Source organism: Mytilus galloprovincialis, chromosome 4 (genome assembly GCF_965363235.1).
Source record: "Mytilus galloprovincialis chromosome 4, xbMytGall1.hap1.1, whole genome shotgun sequence".
In the NCBI taxonomy this organism is placed as follows: domain Eukaryota; kingdom Metazoa; phylum Mollusca; class Bivalvia; order Mytilida; family Mytilidae; genus Mytilus; species Mytilus galloprovincialis.
The window spans coordinates 37,319,688-37,341,094 of NC_134841.1; the positions used below are offsets into that span (position 1 = coordinate 37,319,688).

At 32.1% G+C, this 21,407-nt stretch overlaps 1 protein-coding gene across 2 annotated transcripts in view; it reads right to left on the reverse strand.

Moving 5' to 3' along the window:
- LOC143072047 (uncharacterized) overlaps window positions 1-21,407 on the reverse strand; it is a 51,686-nt gene that overhangs the window by 13,978 nt on the left and 16,301 nt on the right. For both annotated transcript variants that reach the window (XM_076246828.1, XM_076246829.1), the window contains 5 exons: window positions 8,350-8,480; window positions 7,965-8,057; window positions 6,791-6,877; window positions 3,079-3,177; window positions 394-580 (listed from right to left, as the gene is read on the reverse strand). In XM_076246828.1, coding sequence (XP_076102943.1) covers window positions 394-580; window positions 3,079-3,177; window positions 6,791-6,877; window positions 7,965-8,057; window positions 8,350-8,480 — 597 coding nt within the window. The remainder of the gene's footprint in view (window positions 1-393; window positions 581-3,078; window positions 3,178-6,790; window positions 6,878-7,964; window positions 8,058-8,349; window positions 8,481-21,407) is intronic.

Below are 21,407 nucleotides of genomic sequence, written 5' to 3' on the forward strand. Positions count from 1 at the left end.
TAAAGTAACACAATGTATTTAATAAAATCTCTGTATTGTCTTCTTATCACAAATACTTTATAAACAAATAGTCAGCAAAAATCAAATATCATTAGGTAATTATAATATGACCGAGTTCTGAATATGTACCAAAATCGGATAGTCAACTGAAAGGCATATACCTTGAAATTAAGTGCTCGAGGCAAATCTCTTCGCACCAAATTTCATAGTATATACCTTTTCATTGACTTACCGTTACATACAATGTATATTATTTTCGAGAAATTTATAAATGCTGATAGACAATGAATAACTGACACCTATTTAGCTTACCAGTATATTGAAATATTTTTGAAAGTGTTGCACCTATTCAGTTAAATAACGTGTGTATCTTGTAAAAGGAGTTGTGCTTACCGTCTCGATCTTGTCCAATGACTGTCCCTGCAAGACCTAAATCTTTATTTCCGCATCTACAATACGGTCCTTTTCTTACTCTATCTCCTAGTTTGAGTGTGTTAAACTTTAACTCCACAAACTGACCTTGCATATAATAAAACTTTAAAGGGTCTCTGAATTCTTTTACCATATCTAGACAGTCGTCCTAAAAACAATTATACCATCTTGTTTGATTTTAATCTTTCTGCAGTTGTGTGTTCTTTTTTAAAAATAAATAAGTCGTCAATAAAAAAAATCACGGAATAGCAGGTTTATAACCTGTCAATTGGAGTCTCAAACAGAAACATAGAATTTAGAAAATCAAAATCAACAATTCTTTATGAGCAAAATTTGGGCGGTTTCTTTTTTTTTCAAATGAAGACAGGTTATCAAATCAATTGTTTTTTTGAAAATGTTTTCATATATTTAGATGATCAAATAAGAGGCAACCGTAGTTCAATAATGTTCACAAACTATTTTGAACTTGACAATCAGTTTAAAAATATGAGGACATCGTAATAACTCATTAGAGGGACAGCAACGGTGCATTAAAACATTATGACTCTCTCTATATGCACGAAAAGAAATAGTTGAAGTAAGATCAATATTAAGCTTACTTTTTTTATTCTGTTACAACAATATAAAGAACGAAGGAATGGCTGTATATGTTTAACAATTTTGTTTTTATACTGAAGCTGTTATTCTGTTAACACTTGAGTTTTGTACGAATAAAGATCCTAGTCGACTTGATGAGAAACACATGATGTTGATGTAATAAAAAAGTCGATTGTCTTTTGTAACAAATATGTTTCCAATGAACAAAAAGCATCTTGGTAATGTCAGTTCAAAGAATTAATTGCGTCATAAAAAAGTAGGTTTTAAACAAAGAATGAACTGTACGTTCTTGAATATGTACTTTATAAAATACGTTTCCGCATTTCATTAGTCCCATGGAGCTCGGACACTGCTTTTCGTAGTGTGAAATACAAAATTTCAATCTTCTAAAAAATCATTCCTTTTCCAACTACACAGTGTTGTCTTCTGCACTTTTAAACGAAACGCGCGTCTGGCGTACTAAATTATAATCCTGGTACCTTTGATAACTATTTACACCACTGGGTCGATGCCACTGCTGGTGGACGTTTCGTCCCCGAGGGTATCACCAACCCAGTAGTCAACACTTCATTGCTGACATGAATATCAACAATGTGGTCATTTTTACAAATTTCCTGTTTACAAAACTTTGTATTTTTCGAAAAACTAAGGATTTTCTTATCCCAGGCATAGATTACCGTAGCCGTATTTGGCACAACTTTTTGGAATTTTGGATCCTCAACTTTTAATTGTTTAGCTTAATAAATATTTTGATATGAGCGTCACTGATGAGTCTTATGTAGACGAAACGCGCGTCTGGCGTACTAAATTATAATCCTGGTACCTTTGATAACTAATTAAACAGCTAAAGTTCAGTTAATTCTTTTATGTAGCAAAACGTCATATAGCATTGACATAATTGAGGACAAGTTATTTCTTACCAAAAAATAAGTTGTGCTTTTATAGCGGTTCCTTAGTGGAATTGACCCTAATTGTACTAGAAAAACTTTAATTAAGTCCTCCGAATATACATATGTTTTTTCTATCTCTAATGGCGTTGCAATATTTTTATCTTTTCTCTACTTGTTTGGTCATATTATTCGATTTATTGTATTAATTGCGCCTTGGTATATTCATTCTTCTCTCCAAAGTAATAAAACTAATTATTCTAAAACGTTGTATTTTTTTGGTAATGATGAAAATGAATACATCAAAGGGATATTCAAACTGATGAGTTGACAACAAACTGACAATGACAGGCAAAATTATATTCTTTTCAAAATAACATTATCTATACGGATCTATAATCAGGTTTATTAAAGTCATAAACACTTTTTCTAATTCAAAATTCATTTCTTATCAATATTTCTGCTAAAAGCTCGTAGTCTTTAATTTGGAAATAAGAAGCTATAAAATCATCAAGTGAAAATCTATTTTATGAAAACATACTTTAATGATAGAATTTTTTTATGACATAATTTTCAAGAATTGTTGCGAAGTATTCATGTTATACCACAATTGTTTTTCCCCTATTAGTCTTTGTTTAATTTGCTCTTTTCGAAAAAAATGTGCAGAATTTATCTGTGTTTCAAATAAAGAAATACTTGGCATGAGTAAATTTTCATCCTGTCCAGTACTACAGACAAAATTTCACATCACATTTCATTGAATATAAGATAAGATAAAAAAACCATCACTGGAAGTTAACCAATCAAATTTTCACCCCTTTTTTCCTTTATACAAGCAATGTAACCTCAAGTTTGCAAAATATTCTATAGAAACACACACAAAAAAAGAATGGTGCTTTGAAACACCCAAGATACATGTTTATGACTCAGAAATTTTCACTGCAATGAAATGTAGGATTAATTTCCAACAACTGTTAAATTCAAGGGAATATTTTATTTCGACCCTTTTTCGTATGCGACCGGACGTGACGTACTATGATTTGGTGGTATTATACCGTACATGATTTTTTAAGTAATGGCGAAAATTATTCATGCGAATATCTTTTGTCAAATAGAGTTTCCCATTGACGTATTTTTTACAAACTAATTGTCAAAACCTTACATAAATATCATCTATATATGCTGATATTTTCATCCTCATGACATCTGTGCTTTGATTTTCTGAATAGCGTATATCAGCTGCTAAGCGTAATGCCAGTTTCTGTAATGTAAATATATAAATAGTGCACTTTGGTAAATTTATAACATTAATTGTTAGTATCATTAGTATTTAGAGTTGTACACAGAAGTTGATATATGCCAACTGAAATTATGACATTCATCATATTTCAATATTTGCACTGTTGCAGATATTAACTTATGTTTTAGTTCTCTAATCTGTATCTGAGAAATGTAAATAATTACAAAACTAACGGGGTTTCCAGTTTCTAAGTTGACAGCTTAGATTAGAAAATGTTTTTAAGTTGGTGTTTCAAATGTACATGTTATCCATTTATAGCAGACTTCATTTTTTTACATAAATAAGGCCGTTAGTTTTCTCGTTTGAATTGTTTTACATTGTCTTTGCGGGGCCTTTTATAGCTGACTATGCGGTATGGGCTTTGCTCATTGTTGAAGACCGTACGGTGACCTATAGTTGTTAATGTTTGTATCATTTTGGTCTTTTGTGGATAGCTGTCTCATTGGCAATCATACCACATCTTCTTTTTTATATTGTCTCTGGACATGTATTGTTATGAGTCACAGTGAATGGCCAAACGCAGTAAATATCTTTCTTAATTTCATTCAACTGAGAAAATTAGTTACACTAACTATTACGTTTGAATATATATAAAAACAAATGTTTAATTAGACTGTTGAAAGATATCGTAATTAACATATTAAAAAAAACGGAATAGTACATGGTAATACGGTCTTTTGATCTATTCAAATATTTCATTTTTACACTGGGAAACTGTTAATTTAAATTTACGGCAAAGAGACGATTTTTCGTTCCACAGTGTTAGTTTGTTGCCAATAGTGATATTTCTTTGGTCCCATTTCTGTTGTACTTAAAGGAATAAAATATGTTTTAAACTGAAATATCATTTAATAATAAAAAGTAAAATCACAAAAATACCGAACTCCGTGGAAAATTCAAATGGCAAAATTAAAAGCTCAAACACATCAAGCGAATGGATGACAACTGTCATATTCCTGACTTGGTACAGGCATTTTCTTATGTAGAAAATGGTGGATTAAACCTGGTTTTATAGCTAGCTAAACCTCTCACTTGTATGACAGTCGGATAAAATTCCATTATATTGACAACGATGTGTGAAAAAACAAACAGACATAATAGGCAAAAATGTCAAAATAGAGGTACAACAGTCAACATTATGTTATAATTTTAATCACTATAAAAACAAACAAATATGTAACAAAGAAACAAAAAAAGGCTCCGTGGTGAAGGCCGTACTTTGACCTATAATGGTTTTCTTTACAAATTGTGACTTTGATGGAGAGTTGTCTCATGGCACTCATACCACATCTTCTTATATCTATATAGACAAAGCACATAAGCAAAAATGAAAAGAATACAAAGATTAACCATAGAACAATTATACAATGACGGGATGTATAAGTACCGAGCCACGTCAAATGGATATCATTAAAATAGACAAAAACAAAACAAAGATTTGGCAAGGAAGTGGGCTGTACCAAAATCGTACAATAATTGAGATACAAAATAATAAGTTATACGGATATATAATGAACATACCTGGTATATGAAGATACAATCCGTATATAATTATTGTTGCTTTATCTTTGAAAAGTATTTGTATGGTTACTTACATTATTTGAATTTGTTTTTACATATATTGTAAATATCTATGCGTTAACATTTCTTGGTCCTACATTCTGCCGAAACTTATAGTTTTGTATTGCACATAATTTTGCTCTTCCTGACTTACGACGACAGATGTGTTAAGATTGTCTGGGAGAACATGGTTTATTTTTATTATCTTAAATTTGGCTCTTAATAAGCTTTCAGTTAAGATCAGTACTATGTGGTTTTTTATTCGATTGGATGAGTCAGCCATGTCAAGCTGATTATTAAAGTTTATTCTTAAAATGTGTTATAACTACATCGTTAGGAGGCTTGAGCGCTCACGATCATTTTAACCTCGCCATATTCTTCATGTGATTGTCCCATGCAACCCGTTTTTTTCAGCGGTCGATGTTTGCTTTCTGCAATAAGTGTTTTATTTCATTGCTGTACGATGAATAAGATAGGTGATATTCTCATTTCGAATGATACACATTTTGGCATGCCTAAGTATTGCATTTTTATGAAGTAAAGGAACAATTTTCCTCACATTTGTTGTCCGAAAAGTTTCGGACTTGAGGTAAAAATCTATGCTTTATATAAAATCACACGGAGTAACACTAAGTGATTATGAATACATCCTACAAGGTTAAGGTTGAGAAATTTACGAAATGACATTGAGAATGGAAACGGGTAATGTGTCAAAGAGACAACAGTCCCATCAAAGATCAGAAAACAACCCAGGGCCACCAATGGGTCTTCAACACAGCGAGAAAATCCAACAAAAGAGGTGGGCTTCAGTTGGCACCTAACAAAAATGTGTACTGGTTCAGCGAAAATGGACGTCACACTAAACTCCCAATCATATAACTGAACCAAAATTTAAAAAAATTCATATAGGACTAACAGGGGCCAGAGGCTCCTGAATTTCGACTAATTTGAGCTAAATAAAGGCAACAGTAGTATACCGGTGTTCAAATTCATAAATCGGTTGAGAGAAAACAAATTCGGCAAAAAAACTAAAACCGAGGGAAACACATCAACTATAAGAGGAAAACAAAGGAACAACAGGAACACTGAAGTGCAACAAAAACAAACGCCAACATACATAGAAACGAACTATTTGATAACAACTGCCATATTCCTGACTTGGAACAGGACATTTTAAGAAAAAATGGTGGGTTGAACCTGGTTTAATGACACGCCAAACCTCCTCCGCTAAATGTGTTTAGTGAGATCTCGACCCTCCCCCTATACCTCTAGCCAATTTAAAATTTAAAAAAAAACACAGCAATACACTTAGTAAAACTCAGTAAGAGAAGTCCGAGTCCGATGTTAGAATAGGTAACAAATGAAACTAAAAAAGATGAATATGATACATAAATTAACAAAGGACTACTAGCAGTTGCTGACATGCCAGCTCCAAATCTCAACTTAACTGATTGAAAGATAATGGCTTTATCATATGAAAATCAAGCACACTCCCTCTCGTTAGGGGTCATCATAAAAATAGACTAAATGTTTAGTTTTGCAAAACTGGGGAAAGAACAAAAATCGTCAAACTCAAATTTAGTGTGGTCACCTACACAGAATTACGAATTTTCTCCGTAAGAATGAACACTTTTGCATGCGAACAGAAAGGGACCACTAATCACGCGATGTCATTATGACACAAACAACGGTCAGGCACATGCATCTCAGTCGTGTTTGTTGTTTGCTACGTATTGAAAATAACTATATGCCGTATGGTAAATTATTTTATATCTTTTGAAATAAAGCACTTCTCAACTGTTTACTGTTGATTTATGCGAATTATTTGAACACAATTTAACGGTTCGTCATTTTGCTTCTGCATAGCCATTGCAACTTGTCATTTATTCTGACACTACGTAGACATATTTAATATATCATTTCATATTGATTTCAATAACTTTCTCAAATGAAATATTTATCAAACTGTATAAGCTGACCGATGGACTCCAACATAAACGCTAAGTATATTTACCATAATATGTGTCATATTGATCAACCGGTTCATTTCATTAACTGGAATAATTTTCCCATTTGTTTGTCTAACAGCATGTTCTAAAATCTGAAAATACATTATATTACACAGCTATTCAACTCAGTCTTCTTAATTTCATAAACAAATATCACATTCTTCCTGAACTATAATAACCCAAAATAATGTTGATAGCTTCGAAGACTAATTCTGCGTTTTCGCTAGAATACTCTCCTACAAATTAATAAATCTGAATATTTGTATTTTCATCTGGAGTTCACCGGTTCCTATTCCTCTCAATAAACAACAAAAAATTGGCTCTTAACTCAAAAGTAAAGTTTTTGTTCTAGCAAATATGTTCAAATTTACGTTCTCATTATCATAAGTTTTGTATACTTCAATTGAAATATTGCAAGAGCGTTTCGCTATGTAAGTTTTGCAATAGCCGAAACTTTCACGGCTGCGTGTTACACGATGTGTTAATTTGAACTCTGAATTGCGTGGACAAGTAAAGAATTGTTTGTAATGGAATTAAATATAATCAGTTAGCTGGCCAATTAATTTTGTTTTGGTATTTGTAGGGTTCCCTCACGCATGCTTGTTTTGAGTCGCAAAAGATTCGATAGAGTATTAAAAATGTAACAAACAACAATACTTTTTTTTTACTTTGAAAATATCCTATTACACTGATTTTATCTACGAATGAATGATTTTTATGTACATGCAAGTCTTGCAATTATATTGAGAGTCCTAAATTCCATATAGAAAAAACAAGCTTTTTTGTAAATGAAATATTTTTGTCAAATTAATAAAAAAAAAAAAAAAAAGGACTGCTATTTACAAATCCACCAACCGCAAAGAAATATGCATGTAGATAAATGTAATGACCAAAAGCTTAGTGTTGAAAGTAAGGGATAATAGATGAACACAACCTTTGAAATATAAAATTGATAAATCTAGTTCAACCGGTTCATTTCATTAACTGGAATAATTTTCCCATTTGTTTGTCTAACAGCATGTTCTAAAATCTGAAAATACATTATATTACACAGCTATCCAACTCAGTCTTCTTAATTTCATAAACAAATATCACATTCTTCCTGAACTAAAATAACCCAATATATTATCAATATATCGATATAGAAATATCAAAATATTGATATTGAATAGTTCTTACATTGTTGCACTGATGTCTGCCAATAGGGACATAATATATCTTTGTACTGGTTGCAGCTATTTCGTCGATGACCCCGTTAATATCAGATGGTACCTAAAAAGTGAAACGTTGAGTACTAATATCTACATACTTATATAGTCAAATGGAAACAACCAATTATTTAATTCAGAAAATATTAAGTAATCCGTCTTCTCCCTTGTGACAGTCAACTATAGCTTATGTTTTAAATATAAAATCATATTTTTCTGATTTATAATTGTATAGCAGTTTGCAAATTGGTAATACGGATTCGGTACAATGCACCTAAAATATTAGTAAATGTCCTGCAAAACAAAATATGTAATTATTGCTGAAAAAAATATTTTAAAAAATCGTACATACGTACCGGAAGATTCCTCAAATCCAAATTAGGTATTTGTTCATCTTCTAATAAATGTTTAGACTGTTCTGACGATCCATTAGTGAAAACAATCATATTTGCCGGTATTACAACATCTCTGATACTGCCCATTAAGCCTGTGAGTAAAAGTGAATATACAGCCCGTAACAGAGAAGTGATCGAATTGATGTTTCTTTACCGTCAAAATTAGCTACGTTATCGACAAACTTAATTGAGTAGTGACCGAACTATTGGTACGTTAACGTTAAAAAGATTGACAATGCTGACAAACTTTCATGTGTTGATAATCAAGTTTAATACCGATAATATTGAAAATAATTCTAATAATATGAAACAAAATATGTCCATGCACCATTTCGATTGGGCGAAAAGTAGTCATTTCTTCAAAGTCAGAACAGAAAAAAAAAATTGTATGGAAGGACGTCTTGATAGTATTATTTCCTTTACAATTTTACCCAAAACTAAAAGAAATATACTGGTAAACAATTAAAAAGGTGTTTGATAGGAATGAAGTCCTTTATTTTTTCGGACTGTGTGATGGATTTGAATTCAATCAATAACTTTGAAATGGTATACACAAAAGGGAGGACTGGTATTTGTACTTCTGTTAGAATATGTATTCGTCCGTTTCACGTGCCAAACTTTTTTCTAGTACAGTTTAAACGGGGAAATTTTGTTGAGATTTTTTTTTAATATGACAAAATAACGAGCAAAACTATTTCTTGCAATGGCACACACAGAGAATATTTTTTTTAGTAAAAATCAGTAAAAAAAAAATTCTCCAAAATATACCATGGCCAGGACCTGACAGTTTTTAGCAGTGTACTAATGAAAATCGTGCGGAAAACTGCGCTTGCTGTCATTTTGAGGGATCATGCAACATTTCACCTATTACCCATAAACAACATAGGTTCTCAATTACTAAAAAAAGTTCTAAAAGATCATTTCAAATCAGAGTAAACATATTAACTTCCTTATATCCAGTCGAATTTGTCTATAGGTTACACAAAGCTGGTTCTTAAAACGTTTGTATCAGGGAAAACATTTTTCTTTGACTTTTAAAACATGTAGGGGAAACGGATTTCCTAACCATTCACATATAATATTCCGTATTTCTGATTTTTTGTTCGATAACGTAAATTATACGACTTTTTTCATGACTACGTGAACTTGTGCCATTTATTTTTGTGGTCTTTAGGAAGACAATTTACAATTATGCAGTGAACGGAGGCACTTATACATAACCTTATAATTCTGTTTGGAAACAAAAATAAATTCCCAATATATAAATATACATATATGAGAGTTTTCCTTTAGTTACAAATGTAGCTCCATGTCTGATGGTGAAATAAAAATGAATGTCTCAGAAAGTGGTGAATTAGTTTCCATAAATGACAGATGAATCGGGCCAAGCTTAGTAACTTACAGTAAACAGACTTCTGTAACATTGACGCACTCGTCGAACTGTTTAAAAGATTTGTGTTTATGACCAACAATTTATCTACAACTTCGTTTATAAATTAATCTGAATTTCATAGCGCGTCGTCACAATAATGAAAGTTATAAAAAAAAAATATATTACCAGCAGATCTATACTTCTACAAAGAAAGTATTCTTGTACAAAAGGGTATTTATTATAAATATATAAAATAAAATAAATAAATAAATAAAACTATAGAATAGATAGTTTACCACAGAAATCTTAAACGGAAGTTTCGACAATATTAAACAGAAGAGATTTGAAAATAAAATTAACTTTAAATAAACACTGAAATAATTTTAATACCTCGAAGGTGTAAAGAATAAACCAACAATCTCAATCTTTTAAAGTGTCTTCATTGCACTAACCGACGAGTTCATGTTTACAGTAGAAATAGTGGATGTGACTCCAATAAATTCATTATCATTGTAGTCATGAATATTTATCGCTTATATTAAATTGATAAAGATTTTATCGAGGTCGCACCAACTGTTTCTACAGCTAAGATCAGTTACATGTAACATGATCTCGTCGATTCGCACGACGAAGCCATTGTTTATGACAGAACACACATTCTACATTATGTATTTTTGTTTCCGTCAGTTCGAAAGTATTTGATCATTTCAACTCCTTTGTATTTCATAATATGTGTCATGAACAAAGACATATGTTCGATTGAATAATGATTTCCTCGTAACAAATGATAGAAATTTCGGAGATCCCGTATTTGATCCTTTACCGTTAAAATGAAAATGCCAATGACAGAGGTTGATTATAAAAAATGTTTTACTGTGTTAAAAAAACTTCGACTTAAACAATGAAAACTTACACGTTGAACATGAAATATTTTGTCGATGAAGAAAATTAAATTATGTCACTTCTGAAATAAGTTTGTTGATAACGTAACTTATTCTGACGGTAAAGAAACGCGAATTCGATCACTACTCTGTTACGGGCTGTAAGTGTAGATAAAATCAAATATACGTTGATACTTGTCCTTCATAACAGACATATATATAACCCAATTTTTTTGTTAAAGCTAAAGATTGGGGTAATCAAGCTTAAAAAAACATCGTCAAATATCAATGAACGAGTATACGTATCCGATGCTCATGATCGAAAAGTGCATTTAAAAATCTTTTTAAACAGGTGTAAGATTAATCTTAATGTAAATTTTAATAACAAAATGAGGCGTTAAATACCAGAGGAGGACCAGTGAACTATTTAACATTGGTAAAATAATTTTCATCTTATAATTGTTGATCATCCAAATGTACAATATAAGGACAGAACGAACTTTCTGCTGCAGAAATTCATCATTATGTATTATAGAGGCATTAGCTTTCAGTGCGTGAAGGAATTAGAAGACATGAAAAGTGTTCATATGGGAAACAATAAAATCAATATAAAAAAATATGTAACGTCCCGGTACCCAAATTGCACCTATTTAGCAAAAGTAGCAGCTGAAATCTTAAATGTTTTCTTAGAGACTAAACAATTTGTATTTTTATTATTTGACATTATGCACGTCTTTTAACATAAGTAAATATATACAAATATGCACAAAACGTTCACAGTATACATCAACAGATGAAGTATTACTGGAAAAGGTAAACTGTACGGAAGCGTCGCCATGCGATGTCATCAAAAACGTCGTCTTTTTTAAATGAACAACTAAAATATTTTACAAGCCTCTATTTCTTAAGAAATGAATAGTAAGCATAGACTAATGTCCAATTATTCTAAATATTTGAAGAAATAAAACATATTGTCCGTAATTCGATTTTAAAGGATGTGAATTTAAGCATGGAAGCAATTTGGGTACTCCTCATTGCAGAATAATGGATCGTTTGGAGGTCTGTTCAAACCTTTTTTTTTTTTTTTTTGATTCAGTATGGATTTAAAATTAAATTAGTGGAACCATATAATGAATAATAATACATCTACAAAATAAGCACAGAAACGGGAACTTTTGTTTGGATTTTACAAAAACGTAGGTGAAAAAACTGTCAAAATAGGTGCAATTTGGGTACCCTCACGTTAGATGTTTGAATTTTTCACTGAAAGAAATGTGATTGATAATTGGGAAATATCCTTGATCTGGATGTGATAATCAGTTAAAGACAACAATATTGTGATAAACATTTATTAGGTGAAGTATATATACACAAAATACCCATAAAACTCTATATCAAGATATAAAACCTATCCTCCACGAAGACCAACGCAAAGCTCCTCACATTCTGATTGTGATTTTGTACGTCCTTCGCCCAAAAGATTGAACACAAAATCGTACTCTGTACCCATTAAACCCTCTCAGTCAACAGTGTCCATCCCAAACCCAGACCAAAACGTATCAACAAATGATTTATATAAATTAATGTTGAGTGTTAAACAGAACCAAGATTCTCTAAGTACATCTTTGGAGCAAAGAAATACGAACTTGGAATCAAAATTCACACATGAGATCAGCAAAGGTATAAATCTTTGAAAGATGAAATGTCATTGGAATTTGCCAATGTACTATTATTTGTCTGTTTGTCTTTTTATTTTTAGCCATGGCGTTGTCAGTTTATTTTCAATCTATGAGTTTGACTGTCCCTCTGGTATTTTTCGTCCCTCTTTGATAATAAGATCAGAACATTGGAAAATAATATGTTGAAATATGAACCAGATTTACAAATTAAAAACACCACAAAATCGGCAATTAATGACAACCGCTCACAACACAAAAATTGGTATTTAAAAATATCCCCCTTGATCATTCGGACGTAGAAAGCCTTAAGAAATATATTAACGGTGTTTTAAATGCCATATGATTAGACTTTAACTAGGTCGATGTTCAGATGATCGGAGTTAAAAATAACGGTATGAATTACGAAATCTGCTTCGTGAGGTAAATATTGCCGAAAAAGACTATTTGAGTTATCAGGGTGATCGTCGAGCAAAAACAAAACGCAGGGAGATATTCAAAATATAGCGCAAATAATTTGATAAACGCCTCCGACAAGAAGAGCGGAAATATACAGCTCAAAGACTGAATCGACTAAAAACAATCAATCGGGGCAATCCAAAAGAATTTTGGCGTGAAATCAGTAAACTAGGTCCCGGAAAAACATCGACAAACATTGATAGTGTCAGTATGGAGGATAGGTCAGTGTCTCATGATCCCTCCGAAATTTTACAACGATGGAAAGAGGAGTATACCAAACTGTTCTCCATTGACACTACAAAAGTTGATTTTGATTTTATTGAGCAACTGGAAACCCTTAATTCACAACTAGAGCGTGAATATGAACCCCTCCCTGTAAATGATCCGACATATATTGACAACACGAGCACATCTAAATTGAACGAACCTATTTCTCTTGAAGAAACGAAACGTGCGCTGATGAGTTTAAAAAATGGCAAGCTGTAGGAATAGACAATTTACCTAATGAAATACTGAAAAGTGATATACTGTCGAAAACCCTTCACAAACTGTTCAATGTATGTTTAAGCTATGGAATTGTTCCAGATCCTTGAGTCGAAGCATAGGTCCTCTGCTAAAAAAAGGCAAAGATTTCCGCAATCCAAAGCATAAGTCTGATGTCAATTGTCGCAAAAACATTTAGTCAGATTTTGAATGAAAGGCTCATCAGTCATCTCGAAAACAATAACTTTCTTAGTGAGGAGGAAAACGGATTTAGGCGGCTTAGATCATGTCTGGACCATATCTTTTAACTGTGTACAATATTGAGAAACAGAAAACTGCAGAACATAGACACTTTTGTATACTTCGTTGACTTCAGCAAGGCATTCGATTCATTAAATCACAATACTCTGGAATAAACTTTTAGCCGTGGGTGTGTATGGAAATATGTACAAAGTTATTAGGTGTCTCTACTCAAAGCTGCAAGTCCAGTACGCTAATCGCCTACGATTTTTATTGAATGGTTTTCAGTTAATTCAGGTGTCCGTCAAGGCGACAACCTCGAACCTACTCTTTTTGCATTATTATTGATGAATTGGTAACACTCATTAACGGTTGTGGCGCATTAGTCGGTGACGATATGATTAGCTGTTTCCTATACGCCGACGATCGTGTTCTTACTTCGGACACTGTTGATGGATTACAAAATCAGCTTAATGCTCTGAACGATTGGACAAAGACACAATTGATGAACGTTAATACAGAAAAGACAAAAATTATGCATATTCGAAAGACGACAAAGGATAGACCTCAATTTACATTTCGACTAGGGGACAACACAGTTGAATTTGTAACTAAATATCGCTACTTGGGACTCACATTATCCGATTTTATGGATTATAATGTCTCTGTTAGTGAACTCGTAAGTGCAAGTAGTAGATCATTGGGTTCATTTACAGCTAACTTTTTAAACATGGGTAATATAGACTACGAAAACTTACGAAAACATTTTTATTCCTATACTTGATTATGCATCCGGGGTATGTGTAGCCAACCAATATGACAATATCGAACGCTTACATTATAGAGCTGTCAGAAATTTTTCTTGGCGTCGGCAAAACAACACCGATTCCAGCAATATTACCAGACATGGGATGGCATCCAGTTTTTATTCACAACCAGTGTAATGTAATCCACTTATGGTGGCGTCTTATGACATGCCTGGTCACAGCATTTGCCGAAAAGTGTTTGTTTGGGATCGTGAATTGTCGAGACGTTACCGAAACACGTAGTACAATAGTGTAAAAACGCTTCTGGACAAATGCGATCTTTCACACCTAACTGACAATGACTCCGACATCTCAACAAGATTCATCTTAGACTCTGTAAAAAGTAAACTTGTAACAGACTTCAAAGACAAGTGGTTTAACGAAACAAACAATATGCCAAAGTTGAGGACGTATAAAAATTTAAAAACTGAATTTTGTGCCGAGCCGTACTTAAAAAAAGCATTTAACAAGGACCCAAAGTTCTGCAATCTCTAGAATTCGCTGTGGTACTTTCCATCTAGAAGTCGAACGAGGACGCTATAGAAACATACTAATCGAACAACGAGTCTGTAAAATGTGCAATTCTGGGTCTATTCACTTCATCTTATACTGTGATTGTTACTCGGTTTTGAGAAATAAACTATTTACTGCAATATCACCAGATCCTGCTTATCCTCTACGCATAAATGAATTTCATCCAAATGCTGCCTTAAATGAACTGTTATCTAACAATAACAAATGCATAGCGAACTTTATTTTGGGCTGTGATCGTAATCGAAGAGAAATTGTCTAACTATTTTACTTTAACTGTTGCGTTTTCTAATAACTTAGCTATTAGTCCAAAACTATTTGTTATCTATTTTTACAAAAATTGATTTCAATTTGTCAGTGCATCGTAAGCCTATCTGGTTGGCTGTAATGTAATATTGTAATAATATGTATCTATTGTATATATACAGGTTGCACTATAATAAACCATTCATTCATATATAACTGTATATAACATCTAACTTAATAAACATAAATCAATAAAAAGATTGAGGTCCTAGTCGATTCTGAAATACCTGGTGTAAGTTCATAGTGTTAATAGCTTTCGTGCATGCTTAAACAGTAAGTTCCTCTTCTAGAGTATGACTTTCCTCTGACTTTAGACTTCTATCTAATTTTGTTTCCTTTCAAATATTTTATTTATATTATCATGAGGATTTGTGCATTTATATAAACTTTCATAAATAAAAATTCTAACTTTAGAATGTCTGAAGATTTTATTATAGTGTTTCCCGTTTTTGCAGGGAAAATCTGAACTTTGAATAAAGGACAAGGTATGATAAGGGCCGTTTCTGGCCCCCCTTTTTCCAGATTTTTTTAAACTTTGAAGTTAAAACCCATCACGCCTGTGTAATGAACTGCAGTATCTGATCTTCCATGTAGAACCTTATTTTAAGGAGTTCTGTACTCAAATATGTTCAAACTGAGACCTTGAAAAGCCCTAAACGACAAAAAGTGTAAAAAATCTACAATTTCGTCATGTTCGGAGACAAAATTTGACATCAGCGCCAACGTAGACCATCTTGAAATTTTCAACCATCAACTGTACTCTTATGTATCTTTCACATAATAAAATATCATGGTGGTCTACGTTGGCGCTCATGTCTAAAAATTTGAAAAATAATCCGATTGTTTACATATTTTGACAAGTCATTATAATACGTCATAGTGAACGGCAGGGGTACGAAATCATTCCGGGATCTATAATTGATCAGAATATCACGTACGGATTGTTTTATGTCGTATCCAGTCATCAAAACATGTCACTCTTTTTAAGAAATATGTTGTACGTGAAATTAGACCCAAAATGACCAAAATAGTCTAACACTGTGCAGCCAAATACAGAGTTGTGTCCCTTGAAATATGGTGAATTAATTTTTATTCATTATAATTTTCAAATATTCAACGAAATCTTACAAATGAACTTTATAATAAATTCTCAATATATACAAACTCTTTTTGTAGTTCTGAAGAAAATCATTTCATCAAAACGTATAGATTTTGCACTTTGAAGTTTTCTATTTAACCATCTACAGAAAAATAGATTTATGTATCTTATCCATTTCGTGCACATCTTATTTAATTTATGGTTAAAGACTTGACATGTGCAATGTCCTTAATTTAGTAGTTACTTGAACAGACTGAATGAAGAATACAGAAATGACTTGTTGATAGACAAAAAATCTGCGTACAGTACTAAACTAATACGTTATGCATGTGCAGTCAGTACTAAATCCAAAGAATGAAATGTAATTATAAACATAATTCCAGGTAGAGAGCAGTTGATACTGAAATAAAGTTAACTACACTGTCTTATAATTTACTGTAAATTATGTATTTCCAGCCTATTCATATATCGGTAAACCAATAATTTTTCTTATATGGGTCGTTTTCAAAAAATGTCGAATTTTCAGTACACCCATGCTAACTTTTTTATTTCTAATGGAAATTTCAGTTGTAATGGTTTAAATGAAAGCTTGTCGGATTTGTGATTCAGAACATTAATAATAAACACACCTTGCATCTATTTTGATAAGATTAAACTGCATTTAAGACCCATTTTGGGGGTATTTGTCTGCGTACAGTGTCAGAAAAACACATTTCAAATGATTTTTTTGCGATTTTCTGATCGCCTTGATATCTACAAAAGGGACTTTTTAAGAACGTTAAATATTACTCTAACGAAAATTCGTAGCTTCTATATCATTGTATGTAACATATTATCTACAAACTAAATTGAATCTGCGTACAGGAGGTTCATGTCTTTCCTGTTACCGCTACTTAAAACAGCCGTGAAATTATTCTCCCTATGAATATTGAATCAGTCAGTGTTGATTTCAAAAGTGCAAAGTAATCTTTACATTTAAAACGCCTCGTTTCTTGAACGACAGTGTAGAGAAAAGAAATTTCAAGACATTTAGTGAAAAAAATAGAGCGTACTTTTTTTTATGTCTATGCTGTTACCATCAATTTTGATTAAATACACCAACAGTATATTTGTAAAAAGTGCAATAACGTGTTGGAAACCAAATTCACAATAGAAAAACATAATCACTTCACCAAAGGGAGTAGTTATTTTACAACAGCAATCAAAAACGAAGAAATTTGTCTATCCTGTTATGTCTATCCTGTTACTATGGTTGCTATGGTTACAGTAACAGCATAGACAATTGTAGACAAAAACGTCGTTAATTTTTTTATCTTAACATATAGGTGCAAAACGAATGAAATATTTCGTTGTTTGAAGTCATCTTAAGGTTATAACGTCTTAATCTTCCCAATTCAAGCATTCGCAGGTGCAATACTGATATCGGTAACAGGATAGACAAAAAGGTAACAGGATAGACTTTTATATAGTAATATATCAGAAACGTACGTTCCTGTTACCAATGAAATATAGAGAAAAGTAAACTAACTTATGAGGGATTTACTTGATGTTGGGTTTATTTGAAAGGGTGAAAAAATGCCAAACAATAGAAATTGCTATCTTAGACTTGCATTACTGGTGGTAATTTTTACAACCTTTGAAAACCAATTTTTAGAGGCATTTTTCAGGACAACCTGGAAAATTGGCAAATAATCTATTATATTACAGAATGAATATATATAGAAGTTTATTCTCTTGAAAACCATCTAATTGTCTACGTAAAACAAGCTTAACATTTTATCTAAACCTTTTCTTAATAACCCAAAATTTCTTTTGAAAATGGTAACAGGATAGACAAAATAATGTACCACCGATCAAAAAATGTTTCAACATATTCTTGTATGACATCATTAAGATTGCATCTTTTAATATGTTGTTCTTAAAGTACTGTTTGTTATGATTTGCTTATGTAGAGGGTTGTTTGAATAAGTAACTTTTAATAATTTTTTCAATTTCAAAATTCGACATTTTTTGAAAATGACCCATATAGGTGTCAGAGCACTCTTTTGACAAGATGTAATCATAAAATAAAAGTACACATGTAACATTCAATTGACTCAGATCCTATATGGATTATCAAATAAAACATGCTATAGCGAAATTACTTTTAACATATTTTACTTGCATAATTACAAATTGGATAAGACCCATGGCAAACAAACTTATGAAGTATGCGCGAAAAAAACATGTGCATTTGTTTGCCATTTCGAATGTGTATTTTGTTTTGTCTGGAGTTCTATGTAAGTGACAAAATTTCATGCCAAACCTATACCGATTCCTGGAGTGCACTGGTACTTCTTACCTAGCTGTTTGATGTACATGTACACTATGTCCTCTTAATACTATTTCACATTCCCCCCTCCCCTCACTGGACAAAATGTCGAGCACGTTCGTTAATTAAGATCTGTCCGTCCATTCATCCGTCCGTTCGTCTGTTTCTGTCCGGACATATACATCTAGCTATCTCCTTCAATTTTTGACCTAAAAAGCTTTTTATTTATAATAGAGGTGTGTTTGTCTACAGGGTTTCGATTTTTTTATAAAATTTTCTTTAAATGTCCGGTATTTTTGGTACAAGCTATATATATAAAGAGTCGGTTATCCTCCTATAGTTTTTGAGACACAGCTTTAACACCTTATAGGTTTATTGTACACATAATTGAAGCATGTATTGCCATCGGATTTTTATTATTCTTCAAATATTCTAAAAATGTCAGATTTTTGGACTTAGTCAATATTTCTTGCTAAAAAATTTACTTAAAAAACAATTAGGGTAGTTGTTGAATATTCACCAAAAACGGTAGTTGAACTTGTTTTCCCTCTCACTTGCTATTGAAGGCACAACTTGCACTACTAGTACTACAGTTTAATGTCCCTAATGCAATAAATAAGATTTGTTTAATTAACTCCAAATATTTATTCAATACCGGAAAGGTTGAACTTGGTGAATACTACAGCCGATTTCATAAGTCAAAGGTAATATTTTTAGTTAGCTTGCTTGTTAGATGAACCATAAAGTGTTGACTGGCTAGTGATTACAAAAGTAACTTCTTAGACCACTCGGCCACCGAGACCCTTTAATAAAGTATGTCTACGTTTCTAATCAAATTTGAATGTTTTGGGGTTTCATGAAATACTACTTACCAACATCTGTTTCATTAAAAAAAAGCATAACATTTTGAATAAGATAAGGAGATGTGGTATGATTGCACATGCTACTATACACCGGCGATCAATGTGCTAATTTCAGGATATATATCGTAGAAATAATGAATTTTTAGAGAAGCTTGAAGATGTTCATGACTCTTTCGTTTACATATCTTAATGAATTTTTAACGTCTTAAACCCTGACCTCATGGAAAACTTTGAACTGTTAAAAAGTTCACAGTGTACGATTCTTTAAGTGACAAACAATGACATTGTACAGGATATGCATATTTGCTATACATACTGTATAAATCTGATACTGAATCTTCAATAGTAGTTTTAATTCATTCGCGTTTTTTAATGTACCGGTAGTCATCATGTAAATGTGAAATGCTATATTCATAACTTCAACTATTATTTATGAATTATAAGTGTGCCACTTCTTATATAACTTAAAGTTTTTTTATGCCCCAGTTATGTCTGTGCGTCCGTCTGTTCGTTCGTCCGTTAATCCGTCCGCCCGTCCGTCCGTTCGTCCATCTGTCCCTCTCCATGTTAAAGTTTTTGGTCGAGGTAGTTTTTGATGAAGTTGAAGTCCAATCAACTTGAAATTTAGTACATATGTTCCCTATGATATGATATTTCTAATTTTAATGCCAAATTAAAGATATTGTCCCATTTTCATGGTATACTATATATATACTGGGGACACATTCTCGTTTATTTTACCTATTAACTTTTTAATGTTTATACTTACTAATTATTATGTGACAATATGATTTGTATTTATCCTTTTTTTTTAATAAACCGACCAATTCCTTGATAGCTATCTTTTATTTAATACTAAAATTGAGAATGAAATGGGGAATGTGTCAAAGAGACAACAACCCGACCAAAGAGCAGACAACAACCGAAGGCCACCAATTGGTCTTTAATGATGCGAGAAACTTCCGCACCCTGAGGCATCTTTCAGCTGGCCCCCAAACAAATATGTATACTAGTCCAGTAATAGTTGACGTCATACTAAACTCCGAATTATACACAAGAAACTAAAATTAAAAATCATACAACACTAACAAAGGTCAGAGGCTCCTGACTTGGGACATGCGCAAAAATGCGGCGGGGTTAAACATTTTTTTTTGAGATCTCAGCCCTCGTTTTGGTAACAGCATATGATTTAATATTTACATCATCAAGATAAAATAATAATGCCAAAAACCTACTTCGGTTTACAAAAAAACAACAACATTATTTAACCGTTGCTAAGCACTATTTTGGTTGCTAATCTTTTTATCAGCATGATAGACAATTGACTAAATTGCTTTCATTTCTTACTGCTAGTTATTCTTGCATGTATTAACCAATCTTACTAACCTAATTTTACTCTAATTTTTACAATCAAAAGGTTTTTTTTTGTAGTTCAATTTAATTTCTATCTTTTTAGGCTGTTGCTAAGCAACTTTTATGTTGCTATGGTCAATTTCATTTTCTTGAAAAAAATAATGATGACTCAGACATCATATGTATGAAAGAAAAATCATTTACAGTAGCTAAATCTTTAAATGTTGCTATATGTATACCTCATATGGCCGAAATGACAAATTTTGAACCGTTGCTAGGCAAAATTTTTGTTGTTAGGTTGTTGCTAAGCATTTTTTTAAACTGAAATTGAAGTGACTTTTCATTTGCAAACTCAAGTTAGTGTTAAACAAACAATATTATTTTGAATTATGCTAATGTGTAATGGGAAAGCCATGCATATGTGATAATTTGGCTATTTATTAAAACCGTTGCTAGGCAACCTTCCTTTTACCGGAACATAAAAAAATCATAGTTTTGAATAGTTTCTATACTAAGGCTATCAATGATGTATATATAAACTTATTTGGGAAGGGGGCCAAAAACGCCTCTTATCATACCTTGTCCTTTTCTGCTAGTAAGGTCACATTAACCTTTTTAATAGACGTATACTGTTAAACA